General features: G+C 38.2%; 1 protein-coding gene across 1 annotated transcript in view; it reads left to right on the forward strand.

Annotated features, from left to right (window-relative positions):
- The window catches only part of EXOC4 (exocyst complex component 4), an 813300-nt gene that overhangs the window by 743863 nt on the left and 54525 nt on the right, over positions 1-14912 (forward strand). Inside the window, exons 15-17 of the mRNA XM_068549476.1 lie at positions 74-215; positions 9120-9298; positions 12187-12346. Of these exons, the coding sequence (XP_068405577.1) occupies positions 74-215; positions 9120-9298; positions 12187-12346 (481 nt within the window). The remainder of the gene's footprint in view (positions 1-73; positions 216-9119; positions 9299-12186; positions 12347-14912) is intronic.

Below are 14912 nucleotides of genomic sequence, written 5' to 3' on the forward strand. Positions count from 1 at the left end.
ATGTGTCATTTCAAAAAATATCTGTAGGCATCTAATGAAATGATTGGTGTTTTGTCCTCACCCCTTCTTTCAGATCTGTCTCCTGCTCAAGATAACCACGTGAACGTGGATCTCCCACCAGTGTCAGAGCAGATCATGCAGACTCTGAGCGAACTTGCAAAATCTTTCCAGGATATGGCTGACCGCTGCTTGCTGGTCCTACACCTGGAAGTCAGGTATGACACAGCCAAGCACAAGACTGTGATTTAATTGCACTGTGGGTCATAAATCACTCGCTTATGTCTGGAGAGTATCACTATCATTTTTGGTTCGTATTATAGATGTCCTTTTTTTTACACTGAAAGTGATTTTTTAGTGTTAGTCACTGTTAAAGTTTTTAAGCACATGCTGTATTGTGAATATGGTGGTTTGGAGTTTGCATGGCCTATGACATCAGAATGATCTAGACTGGAATGTCTATACCAGTTGGCTAGGCCATCTTAAGTCAGTTAATTAACTTTACTAACTCAGTTTCCTCCTCTTAAAAATAGAAACAGTAATTTCTAACTTAGAGATTTTATAAATGAAATGATAAGTAATAAGTACAATGCCTAGCACAGAGTAAGTGCTCAAAGTATGGTAGCTTTTCGACTATGATGACTTTATTGCCATTGATATTTTTAGTAAGGTACTATGCTAGTCCATACTAAGAAGGGAGTATACAGATGCAAGAACCATGATCCCTTTCTTTAAGAACCTAAAACCGGGACTTCTCTGGTGGCGCAGAAGGTAAGACTCTGCGCTCCCAATGCAGGGGGCCCAAGTTTGATCCCTGGTCAGGGAACTAGATCCCACATGCATGCCACTACTAAGAGTTCACACGTCACAACTGAGAAGCTGGCAAGCTGCAACTAAGGAGCCCTGGAGCTGCAACTAAGGAGCCCACCTGCCGCAACTAAGACCCTGTGCAACCAAATAAAGAAATAAATATTAAAAAAAAAAAGAACCTAAAACCCAATTGAAGACATTAAGTTCAATCATAATTCAAGAAGTTTCCAAGATATGATATTTTTGGACTCTTGCTTCTTCCCCTGAAGTGTAGAATATTCTAATTAGCTTTGGTAGACTCTATTATCATACCTCTGGAAATGGTAGGAAGAAAAGACTAGAAAGTCTCCAATCATTTATTTATTCATTCAATAAATATTTATTGAGTGCCATCTTTGTTCCAGACAGTGGTCTAAGAATTGGGATACAACAATGACAAAAACACTCAAGGTCCCTACTGTCATAGAGCTACATTCTCACTGGGGTGAACAGCCAGTGAGTAAATAAAAAGGGAGATTTCAGCTTAGTGTAACTAAAAAAATAAAATAGCAGAATGGAATTAAACCACGCTATCAAATAGAAATATAAAGTGAACTACACATGTGAACCACATAAATAATTTAAATATTCTAATAGTTCCATTTGAAAATATAGAAACACATAAATCATAATATATTTTATCCAACCCAGTATATCCAAAATATTATCATTTCAACGTGGAATTAAAATAAAAATTATTGATCTACTTTGCATTTTTTTGTCCTAAGCCTTTGAAATCTACTGCATCTTTTACGCTACGGCCTGTCAAAATTTGGATTAGTCACATTTCAAGTGTTCAATGGCCACGTGTAGCTATTGTTATATACTGGACAGTGCAGAGAATGGCTAGGGTTGATGAGAAAGGGGGATCTGGTATTCTGTTTCATAGATATAATGGTCAGGGAAATTGTGACAAGGTACCAAGAAAGAGCCATCTGTACAAAGACCTAGTGGAAAAGAGTTTCAGGCAGGGAGGGGCCCTCACGAGGTCCTGAGACAAAACCAAACTGGCAGATTTGAGGAACAGAGAGGAATCCAGTATGATTGTAGCCCGGTGAATAAGGAGGTCGGGGGGAGTGGAAGGAAAGGTAAAGAGGCCGGCTGGAGCCTGATCACGTGGGGTCATGGAGCCCGACTCATTATAGGGTCTTACAGACCATGTGAAGAGTTCGGATTGTTTTATTTTTTTTATTGAAGTGTAGTTGAATGGCACAGTGTTGTGCCATTCTCTGCTGTACAGCATGAGTTCATATTTTATTCTAAGTGCATCAAGAAGCTATTAGAAGGTTTTAAGCAAGGGGGAGATATTCATTCATGCATTCACTCATTCACATTTTTAAAAGATCACTCTGGCTGTTGTATGGAAAAAAAATTGCAGGGAGAAATATGAATGGAAGCAGAGGGGGATCAGTTAAGACCAGATATGAGCACCAGAATGACAGAGGTGAAGGTGTGAGAAGTGTCAGATTTGGGACATGTTCTCAAGGTAGAGCTGATTTATTGATAGTTTGGATTGGATGCAGAACTGGTGGCAGTGAGAGAAAGAAAGGACTCCAGGAAAACCACAGCTTTGGGGCCAGGACTCCAGGGAAACCACAGAGCAAAACGATGTGGATGCCACGACCATTGAATGAGGTGAGAAAGACTGAGGGACCGAGAAAGGTTGGGGGAGGGGTAGAAATCAAGAATTCCGTTTTGGTGATGTTTGGTTTGAGATGCTTATTAGACATCTGGGTGCCAATGTCAAATAGACAGTTGGATATATAGTTTTGAAACATCAGGATCCGAAAGTGTATAGTAATGCATTTTCTTTTGTATTACTGTGAGACATTATTAAAGTTGATAGAGTATTGCCTTTTTGTTTCGAGTCTTTGGTAGATTTAGGTTTTAAAAATGTAAATAGGATTTTGGTTCGTATGTTTGGTCTCCTGTTGGAACTTGGCTATCTTGCAGGTGTGCTCAGACAAAGCTTAATTGCTAATGTATTGTTGATGTCACTTCTTTTGTATGCTGCTTGCTTTTTTCATTCTTCATTATCTTGTCCAGTGAGTTACTTCTTTATTGCTTGTGAAGACCTTTGAGTAGGGCAACTGAAGTAGCATTGTAGATTTGGAGTCTATTTTACTCAGCATTATTTCTGATCTTATTTCTTACATTCAGTTGTTGAGAAATAAAGGCTTTTCCTCTATGATTTCTGATTTGTTTTATGATAAGTTTTAGATTTGTTTTCTATTTATTTACAAGCTGACAGTGAAATAAATTGGGTATTTTCTGTGAATAAGATAAACGCAGTCGACGGGGGGAAAGAAAAACACCCAGTAACACTCTGATGCCTCTGTTACCTGGGTTGCATACAAAAACAAGGGAACATCAAATTAATTACTATCACAGCTGCTGGAATATATGCCATTGGTTGTGTGGGTTCACGGTGTGTTCTTCATTTGGAATTATCAGCTTGTAGTGTAGTTAATTCCAAGTGGGATACTTTCAAGGCATCTTTGCCTTACTCAAAGGTCTTTGAGTAAGATCTTTTCAATCCTTGACCTCTATCCTGCCCTTTTTATTTTTGTACATATTGGCAGTACTGTTCTTAATAATGCCAAACATATTTTAGTCATTGTTTATTAACTTTACAAGAAACCATTCAATGCTGTAACACCTATTGCTATATCTCCTTCATCATTAGTTTAAAAACAGAAAAAGATCATTTTAAGAATAAATAACAAGAAAAGACTGAGTTTTAGAGTCCTGGATGCAGAATTATCTTTCCCTGGCTTTAAATGAAAACACTAAACATGTTTATTTTTTCCAAATTAAATTTCCTTATGTCTTCATTTAACATGGTTTCAACATTCAGGTTGCTTTCCTATGAATGTGCTCCAGATTGTCTTTGTTCCTGTTCAAGTATGGTACAAAAAACTAGACAGAACACTCCATATACGGCTCAGATAGTGAATGTTGACACATTAACAAGTAACAAGTAACAAGCTTTTGTTTGTTTGTACAGTTGATGATAGAAAATGAATAAGGAAAATCTCAAATAAATCATCACTGTAGTTGTCCAAAGCTAGAACAGAGGAGATGGCTAAGTGCTCTGGGCACCCACAGTGGGTGACTGTGGAAGAAACCATTAGCACATAGAAGGCAGGAATCAGGTGTGCCTCCTTCACTGCTCTGGCTCCAGGACCTGGAACAGTCCTGCTGCATAACAAGCGCTCAGTGACTCTTCGAGAATTAGCTGGTTTGAAATCAAACCCAGATAAAGTAAGTGGGGGTTCCCCAAACAAAACCTGTTGCTCATTAAAGAAAATGAATTGGTTTGGAGATCGTTTTCACTTGGCAGTCCATGACGTGTATTTAAGAGGTTACAGAGACTGCATGGCCAGCATCATCCTTGTCACCATCGTCAGCTAAGGTTTGTTTTGTTCCCATCCGGCTGTAAAGGAGACTTAGAACTTAGGCCCTGTGGTCCAGGAGCTGGTACAATGAAGAAGTGGCTAGTTAGGCACTGTCTCTGGCACTTTTACCCAAGAAGCCACTATAATAAGAGAGCACAGATAGAATAGACAAAAAAAACTTAATGGGAAAAAATTAATGGGGAAAGCTAGCAAGTCCAGAACAACTTCAAATGCCAAAACTTTGTCTTAGTCCCTCAAATATTTTATATCCATAGCCCATCTCTTTGTTTAACATTGTTAAAGTTAAAACCAAAAAGGGTTCTCCCTTCCTGTGTGTCTATCCACACGTACTCTTTTTCCTCCTAATAAACACTTTACTTGTTTCACTAAAAAAAAAAAAAAAACCGAAAAGAGTTCTCAAATCCAGTAGGTTCTGTGTTGAAGGACCCATCCAAAGAGCATGTGACATTTTACCTGTGTCACTGTAGGTCACATTTAACCACTACGCAGTGCTTTTTTACAGTTTGAAGCATAAGGCATGTTACACCCCCAAGAGATGAAAGACACGGTGAGACCATTAAAAATTGTTGAGGTCTTTTTTTTTTTTTCTATTTGAACTTTAGAAGAAGAAAATTAAGTTGCAATTTGAGTCTAAAATGCTAAGAATGTCACCTTTATCAGCTGATTTCTCTCACCATCAGGAGGGTTCTAAGTGGGTTGAACAGTAACTGCCTGCTGCTGTTGGTATCCTAAGTGTGCACTTTCTGAAAATCAACCATCCCGCTGTGTAATCAGCAATATTTGCAGAAAACCTTAATGCCAAAGTTGTATTAAGGTCAGCAACAACATGCCAGAATTCAAAAGAAAAAGAAAAAAACACTTTTTCTGAATTTGACATTTGCCAATGACTATTTTAATTTCTTTTCATCTCTAATCATTTTGGGAGAGGAAGATAATATCTTAGAACAGTTTTTGTCTCTCCTCTCTGCCACTCACTTCAGGATCTCATAAGCACTCACCTCCAATTCATAGTAATTTCCTAAGTAGTCTCTACTTCTAATTTCTACCATTCTCCACCATTAATTCACCCTTTACACTGTGCAGAGTCATCTTGCCAAAGCTCATATCTGATTATATAATGTCACCTCTTAAAATCCTCTTAAGACTCCCTGTGACTTCTCACATAAAGTCCAGAGTCCTTAGATGGCCTCAGAGCTTATGATGACCTGGCCCCTGCCCATCTCCCCAAGCTCACCTCATGCCTCTGTCATGTGACCTGTATGTACTAAAAGGAACTTCTGGTCATTCCTTAAAACGGTCCTCCATTCACACCCTCATGCCTTTGTATTGATATATGGTCTTCCCATCGTCTGAGGTTGTAATGTCTATAATTGACTGTAAAAATACTTCAGCATTAATGGCTTGATTTTATTTTCAACTAAGAGTTACTTAGTTTAAATTTCAACCACAGTAGCAATCAATTTCCCTAGGCACGAATCCCACTCCAGGGTTGATCAACTTTCATTATATCAAAAATGTCACATTCTGGAGGGACTGCAACTGATGCCGTTACTGGTATCCTGATCAAAACCATATACTTTAATAATTAGCACATGAATGTCAGAATGAGTTTTTATTGGCAAAATTAATCATTAGTTGATTAGCAACTGTTAAGGTGATCACCTATCATGAAAATGAACTGGTAGTCAAGAGACCTGGATTCCCTTCCATGAGCAGGTTATAAAACTATAGCACATCCTGTGCAAAACTTAGCTTAAAATGGGTCATAGCTCTAAATGTAAAGCCTCAAACTATAAAACTCCTAGAAGCAAATATAGGAAGAAATCTTTGTAACTTTGCTTGGGCAAAGATTTCTTAAAGCTGACCCCCAGAGTTACCATCCATAAAAGAAAAAGCTGATAAATTAAGCTTCATCAAAATTTAAAACAGTTCTTTGGAACACATTGTTAAGATGAAAAGATGAGCCAAAGATTGGGAGAAAATGTTTACAAAATGCACGTCAACTTGTATCCAGCATATATAAAGAACTCTCAAAAGTTAATAATAAGAAAACAAGTCAATAAAAAAATTAGGCAAATGATGTGAACACAAACATATGTGGATGGCGGGACTTCCCTGGCAGTCTGGTGGCTGGGACTTCGCCTTCCAATGCGGGGAATGCGGGTTCGATCCCTGGTCAGGGAGCTGGGATCCCACATGCCCCTTGGCCAAAAATACAAAGAATAAAACAGAAGCAATATTGTAACAAGTTCAATAAAGACTTTTAAAATGGTCCAAATAAAAAAAAAAAAAAAATGTATGGATGGCAAATAAACCCATGAAAATATGTCCAGCATCATTAGTCACTAGGAAATTAAAACCACAATGAGACACCACTATACATCTATTAGAATGACTTAAAAAAAATTTTTTTTAATTGATAAGCACTTGAGGACATTGTCCTAAGAGAAATAAGCTAGACAAAGAAAGACAACTACTGCATGGTATCACTTATATGTGGAATCTTTTTTAAAAAATATCACAGAAACAGAGTAGAAAAGTGGTGGCTGGAGGATGAGGGAAATAGGAAGTGGCTGGTAAAAGGGTACAGATTTCAGCTCTAAGATAAATAAGGTCTGAGGATCTAATGTAAACCAGAATGACTGTAGTTGATAACACTGTATTGTATAATTGAAATTTGCTGAGAGAGTAGTACTTCATGTTCTCATTGTTATAAAGCAGAAACTAACACGCCATTGTAAAGCAATTAGACTCCAATAAAGATGTTAAAAATAAAAAGGCTAATAAATATGTGAGGTGATGGATGTGTTAATTAACTAGATGAAGGGAATCCTTTCACAGGGTGTACATATATCAAATTACCATGGCATACACTAAATATCTTACAATTTAATGTCAATTATACCTCCATAAAGCTTAAATTAAAAAAAAAAACTGACAGCAGTAAGTGCTTTTGAGGATGTGGAGCAACTGGAACTCTTGTACATTGGTAGTAGGAAAGCAAAATAGCACAGCTGCTTTGGAAAACAGTTTGGCAGTTTCTTATAAAATTAAACGTATACTTACCATATGACGCAGCAATCCCACTTGTAGATATTTACCCAAGAAAAGGGAAGTTTTATATTTACACAAAAACCTATACACGAAGCAGCTTTATTCATAATCACCCCAAACTAGAAACAACCCAGATGTTAGCTGGTGAAGGGTTAAATTGTAGCACATCCATATGCAGGAGGCCACTCAGCAATTACAAGGAATGAGCAGCAACATGGGTAAATCTCAGATTGAAAGAAGCCAAACCCCAAAGGCTACATGCTGTATGATTGCATCTATATGGCATTCTAGAAGAGACAGAACTGTGGGGGCTGAAAATAGAGCTGTGGCTGCAAGAGCCTTGGGGTATAAGAAGGGGTTGACTTCCAGGGTGGCGCAAGGGAATTCTGGAGGTGATGGTATTGTGCTATAATTTGATTATGGTGATGCTTATACAACCGGTTGCATTTGTCAGAACTCATAAAACTGTACACTAAAATGGGTGAATTTACTGTTCGTAAATTATCTGTCAGTAAACCTGACTTAAAAAAAGAAAAATTATGGTTAAGCCTATAGTTGCATCATTAGGGATGATACCCAAGGCTGTGGCCATTTGTTTAGGAATATTTCTCGTTACCTGATGCCAAGTCTAAGCATAACAGAATCCTAACTCTGAATGGTCATTATGTCCACTTCCAGTCAACCTTCCATGTCAAGATCAGACAGAGCACCTAAAACAATCACTAAGCTTACAGAACAACCTGTTTCAACTATGCCTGCCAATGGATGGTGCAGGGGTTTTGTATGTTTGTTTTTAATAAACACCTGTATGAGTGGTAGAATTATTTGGCCTGAAACGTCTTTCATTGCAGCTTAATACAGAGGTTATGGAGTAGCCAATCCTTACCCATCTCAGAGTTCCTTGGCAGTTAGTGATACCTACCAAAAAGAACCTAAGAATTTTACATTATCAGACCGACTCGGGGCATTTCAACATAGGAATGTACTCCTTCCTCAAGCTCACTCAGATATGTCCTCTATGACAGGTATCACCTCCTGTTCTGAACCTTTCCTCTGCAAACTTCCATGGCACCCTGGGTACACATGCTTCTGAGTGAGAAACTGTCATCTTTTGGTCATTTTTTTCTTGGTCATCCCCATTAGGCTGTGGAGTCTTTAATGGCACAAACTGTGTCTTACATTCCCAGGGCCTAGCACAATTTCTAACACACTCATACATGTTCAGTAAGTGTTTTGGTTAAGTAATAGATTAACAATAATAAATATGATAATAGTGCCAGCCCCTGTGCTCTATACTCGTTCTGTGTAGTAGCTCCTCGGAGCACCTTATGAGGTATGTGTTGTTACCATCCCCATTTCACAGATAAGGAAACAGAGGCCTAGAGAGAGAAAGTAACTTGCCTGAAGTCACGTAGCTAGTAAATGGCAATAGACACCAAAGTTGCAAAGATCTGTGACCTCTGCCTCTCATTTTCACTACAACAGTATCTGCTTGAAAGAGATAATGCTTTTCACTCTATGCAAACAATCTTGTCGTGGAAAGGATTTTAGAGCTCATCTACTCCTCACCCCCAGTGTATGGATTAAACAGGCGAGGATCACAGAAGCTGACTTGCTTGAGATCACTCAGTTTTTCTATAGAATAACTTAGAAGGCTTTCTGGTGAAAAGGGGGAGGGATACATAAAAATTTACAGGGCCACTGCTGTCTTAAATTTTTGGGTGCTCTGTCACCAGAAGATGGTTATTTTCATCAGAAAGAGTTATTACTAACTGCTTTCCCCATCTCTCTCCCTTTCAGGGTTCACTGTTTCCACTATCTCATCCCTCTTGCAAAGGAAGGGAACTATGCCATTGTCGCTAACGTGGAAAGTATGGATTATGACCCTCTGGTGGTCAAGCTCAACAAAGACATCAGCGCCATTGAGGAGGCCATGAGTGCCAGCCTCCAGCAGCACAAGTTCCAGTATATATTTGAAGGTCAGACCCTGCCTCTGTCCCTGGGAGTTTGGGAGGAAGGAAAGCTGAAGGTTTTCCTGATTTTCTCTACTACTGAAGTTCAAAACTTGTAGGAAAAGGTTGTTGATTTTTTGTTTGTTTTTCCTTTTGGATGAAAGCTGCAGTACCTAGCCTCTGCGTGTGTGGCTTCCTAGGCAACACTATGGCTTCCATCTGCTCCTTCTTGATAAGGAGATTTAATCCAAGATAAGGCAGATGGCAGCCAGGCTGCCTCCTTGACATGCTGCTCATGAGAGCTGGGTAAATGTGTGGAGTGGACCACAGATTAACTCAAGAGGAGCTCATAAAGGAAAAAGAAACACACACACACCATACAGAGACAACCCTGAAAGATCCCCTCGTGGGCTAAAATTATCACTGGAAGGGGAAGTTTTCTCTCAGAGGATGAATTGTTGTCTGAAAAAAACAGAAACTTCTGATGAGCAGCAGTTTTAAGAAGGCTGCATCCATAAGTGCCTTCAGGGTCAAGCAAGTCAGGAAGGGTGTGAAAGACAGTACTTTCCAAAGGCGTTCGCCTTCAACATTTAAAACAATGCACCGCCAGCCAAATCATTTTCATGATGAATTCCTCCAAAGGACCCCTTTTAGGATTTCAAATTATATCCCCTTTTTTTCTTGTTCTGCTTGGTTTATATGTAGACTTGGGGGCCAAAAGTATCTGTGGCATCTCATAGAATTGAGCCAGTGTTATTTGAAACAATTAAGAAGGTATTTAGTGCAAAGGATTGTGGCAGCCTGAAGATGGAAAGAGAGTGTCAATGCATGACCATGTCTTGCTTTATGAAATGGTTCTGTTCTAGCAAATGTGGACCCCCTGCCCCCTAAAAAATTCCTATTTTCCCATTAAATTATAGTGATGGAGATCTGTTCTGAAGGGGAGTATCCCTAAACGACTTTAGCCGGAAAGTATGAAAAGGTTAGCTATTAGTCAGCCCCATGGCACTGTGAATTGGAGACTGCAGCAATACTCTGTAGCTTGACGGTACAGGGCGCATCTAAGAAATCACTTTCCTGACTACGTAGAATTCCCTTCGGGCTCTTGACAGTGGCTCTCCCAAGCCCCGCGTATCAGCATTCACATCCCAGAGGTTTCCTCTAATTTTGACCAGACATTTCTTAACATCTAATTCTGCTGGGCAGCAATATCTTCTTGAGATACAGGTATAATCCTCTGACATAGAAGAGATTTTAACTAAAAAAAAAAAAAATCATAAATTTGAGGATTCCTATTTAAAAGGCTAGCTATCCCTCTGTGATATCACTTTCTAAATTCAAAAGGCATAACATTGAGTTTCCCAAGTTGAGGAGGTGGCAGTGGTCTCAGTCTTCTTGGTGTGTCAAGAAGGAGTATTTTATTTTATTATTTTTTAAAGGAGTATTTTAATCACAGATATTGTTTAGAATTCCTGATGTATAGTGATAATACAAAGCAGACCAACTTTTAATTGGTTTATTATTACAATTGCTTATACTTAATTGGTATATACATTTATTTCTTTCTTTATTATTCTCTACAAGCATTGCATTGCCTCATAGCCTACACGTAGGGCAGACCACTCTAAAGCACTGCAGAACAAAATTCTGCGTGAAGTTACGGGCTCAGGAGGATCACAGCAAAATAACCTACAGAGATTTTTCACATAAACGGTCTTGCTTTAAATGTAAAATCCATGTGTGTGTTTCTTTCCCTTCGAGTGAAAAGCTTTTTACTTCGCTTTCAAATAGTAGCACATACACGCGAATCTGTGGTCTTGAAGCAACACTGGGTGAGTGTAGCTGAAGCAAGAGACACTGCCTTCTCCTGTCCTTTTTCTATATTTATGCAAATCAAGGGAAAACTCATTCTGAAGGCAGAAGGAGCCATTGACCCTGAAATTACGCCCTGAAACAAAAATAGTAGACCGCTTGTGACTAGTCAGACTAACTTTAGAATTCTGGGGAGGACATCTTGCCAGAGTCCAACTTTGTAAGAATAAGAGAAAAAGAAGGAAGAGAGGTTTACTTATTTCCAAGTATTTAGAATTAAAGTCTAACTTCTAAGAATGGTAACCCACGTGTGCCTCGGGTTGTTCTGAACCAGCATTCCTCAACTTCATTACCTAGGGTAAGCTGAATGGGACCTCTTAGTTTGTTGATATACTACCCAGCTCTTTGCTGAATTTCATAGACCTTAAGACAGTCCTTTGGCGATGAGAACAAATCACTTAACGATACCCCAGAGAAATGCACAGGTGTCTTGTAGGCACTCCACAATTAACGCATGATCTGCTTTTCCTTTGCAGTTTGTTTCTGATTACATTCTCTCCAGTTACTACTTTAGAAGTATACTCCATTGTCAGTGTTGAGCTGTAGTAACATTAATGCCAATAGCCCATTTTCTTATTTTTACTTATGTAGGTTGCCAATCAACTTTTGAGCCAAAAGTACACCCCTACCTGTTTTGTAGGAGGAAAAGGAGACCAAACAGATCATCATATTTACATGTGTTCTTCTCCACTTTAAAATAACTGTACAGAAAAACAAGAGTTCTATGCACTTCCGTAGTTTAAAACAACCTGGCATGTGCTCTAAGCCCTGGCATGGTGACTTTAACTGTATATGGCAGTGCTGGAGCTGCAGATATACCAGGTTTTTTGTCAGCAGAAAGTCTCCCCGTTTGTAACTACTTGGGCACTGTCTAAATACTCTGAAATCATTGTAAGATTAGCTGGTCCAACCATCAGAAATAAGTTTTCCTTGGTCATTTAAATTTTTTGAGCAGTAGAAGAGAGAAATCCTGTGTCGGTTTATGCAAGATGGCATTACTCTGTCTTCTCTTTCCTCCCCACTGCCCTGTGCTGATCCCTCAGGCCTAGGACACCTGATCTCCTGCATCCTTATTAACGGCGCCCAGTACTTCAGGCGCATCAGTGAGTCTGGCATCAAGAAGATGTGTAGGAACATTTTTGTCCTTCAGCAGAATTTGACCAACATCACCATGTCTCGGGAGGCAGACCTGGACTTTGCAAGGTAGGGGGAAAGATTGGGCTCAGTTCCTGTACCAAAGCCAAGGCCTCATTGTCTATCAAGTCATTTTTAAAAATGGGTTCTTAGTACTTAAAAACTTAATTTAAAAAAAAATGAAACAAGTGATGGATATTAATTAAACTTATTGTGATGATCATTTCACAATATATGCATATATTGAATTATTATGTTGTACATCTGAAACTAATATGTCAATTATACCCCAATTTCAAAAAAAGGAAAAAAATGGAACAAATAGATGTACTTTGGTTATAGAGAAGGTAATTCTCTAAAATTCTATTGGATGTTTAACAACTCTTAAACAGGTAATTTTTCCTATTGTCTAACCTAAGTTCTTTTACTACAGAACTTTAGTAACTTTATTTTCTAATTGTAAAAGTAATATATGCTCACTGCATAAAATATGTAACATAAAATACAAAGAAGAATGTATAAACATTAGTCATAAACTTTTACTCTAGAGACTATGATATTTGATATACTTTCTCCTGGTTTTTGTACATGTGCTGTGTGTCTAGGTGAGTTTTCTCATGGGCATGCACATCATTTCTCTTTACAAAATTGTTAATGGGTTTTTTACTCATTTAATTGCATTTTCCTATATCAATAATCTGTGAAAGCATGGTTTTTCCCATATCCATTAATATCCCTTGAAAGTATTATTTTTAACACCTGAACAAATGTTCCACAGAGTAAGTAAACCATAATTTATTTATCTAAGTATATGCAGATTTGTAGACATTTGGATCTTTTACATTTTCTCTCATTCTAAATAGCGTGTTGAATGTATTTTTACATGAATCTGTTTCCTCATCTCTTCTGTCTTTCCCAGTTGAAACCCATCCCCCCTTCTTTTTTTCATTGGGGGGAAAAATGGTTACTCATCACTATTCGCACTGTTCCTTTATGTAACTGAAGGTTCTTTTTTAAATAGCATTTTCACTTTCTCTTTCCTAGGGTTGCTGATCTCAGTTTTTAGTGTTTCCTTATAATACACTTTTTCAAATACAAGAGTTAATTTTATTCTCTCTTCGTATGGTATCAACACTAGCCATACCTTTCTTAAATCAGTGGACCTTTGGAGCTTTAATGAAAACTTAAGTTTTGAACAGGATGGATAATGATTATGGTGTTGGTGCTTTATTGACGATTATACCTAGATGAATTATTCCATGAACTCCTTTATGGCTAGGAAGTCCTTTGTTTTTAATAGTCCAGAATGCTCCTACCTAATATTTAGTATTTCTGTGTTTTTTCACTTGATTTTTTGATTCTTGAAGAAGTTCAAGAAAATTTGAAATAATTCTTGAGACACTTAAGGGGATGATGAAATGTTATATTACTTTGACAATTATTAAGACGTCTATGCTAGGATCTTTGTTTTGAAATCGTATAACCGTGTATCTTCACGTTTAACCTGTCTTCTCCAATCTATCACTCCATTTGTTCCACTGCTACCCTGTTGTTCTGCTTTTCTGTCCTCCTTCCCTGTCTTTTTCTTTCTATTTGTGTGTGTGTTCATTAAATTCCCTATTTTAGGCTAAATTTGTTGGAAAGCGTGCCTTGCTCAGATTAGGGAAACCAGGTGTGACTGAATGCTGCATTTATTTGGTCTCTCTGATGGGGAATGATCTCATTATTGAATTAGTCTATTCATAATAACGTTGACAAGGGGAAGATAAAAACATGGAGGCCTGAGGGATACAGAAAAGCATTACTAATTCTCTGAGGAATATAATTCCTAAATTCAATCATCCTTTTTTTAAATGATTTTTTTTTTTTTTATTTAGCTGAAATAAGTAAATTAACACAGCTTTTGGCAGACAGTATGGGGCCCAAACACATAGTAAAAACAGTAGCATCTGAATAATGAAATGTTGACTGGGCAGTATTGAGGTTGGCATCGATGGGCCATATACTGGCAAAGCAATTCTTCAGCAAAGCCATGCCTTTCACAGTTGGATTTGGGAGTGGTATCCAAGGAAGTGGGTATAAGCTGAAATGTGACCTCCTGGGAGAGGTACTGCTATCACTACTCTTAATGGATTATGAGAGGAGATAGGCTAGCTTCAGTATATAGCATTGGATGATTCTGTCCTGATCCTAGCTCAAAAGACACATCGTTACTAGACTTGTAAGCTCCAGGAAGCCCAGATTTTTTCTGTTTCCTCGGTGCACGGACCAGAGTAAGTGCTCATTTTGTGTATTGGATGAATGACTAGGTATCAAATCAAGGCTTCTTTTTGTGGTAAAGAACTTGGATAATGACAAAGTTTAGTTTATCTTTAATGCCCTGAACGTTTTAACCAGCTGACGTGGGTCAGTTTTCTTATTGGCTTATGAGAAACAGAGCATCTCCCTTGCAATTCTTTCTTTGTAGAGAGAAAGTGTTACAAAAAGGAATACTACATCCCTACTATTCATAGTCTCTTTCTCCTTCATTTTCTCTCGCTCTCGTACATACACATATGCATAAACACACTTCATAGCCTTATTTTTTTCTGTTCTTGTTTTTGGTAGGGACAGGTATTATGAAATGGGCTCCATC

Source organism: Eschrichtius robustus, chromosome 8, assembly GCF_028021215.1.
Source record: "Eschrichtius robustus isolate mEscRob2 chromosome 8, mEscRob2.pri, whole genome shotgun sequence".
Lineage (NCBI taxonomy): Eukaryota > Metazoa > Chordata > Mammalia > Artiodactyla > Eschrichtiidae > Eschrichtius > Eschrichtius robustus.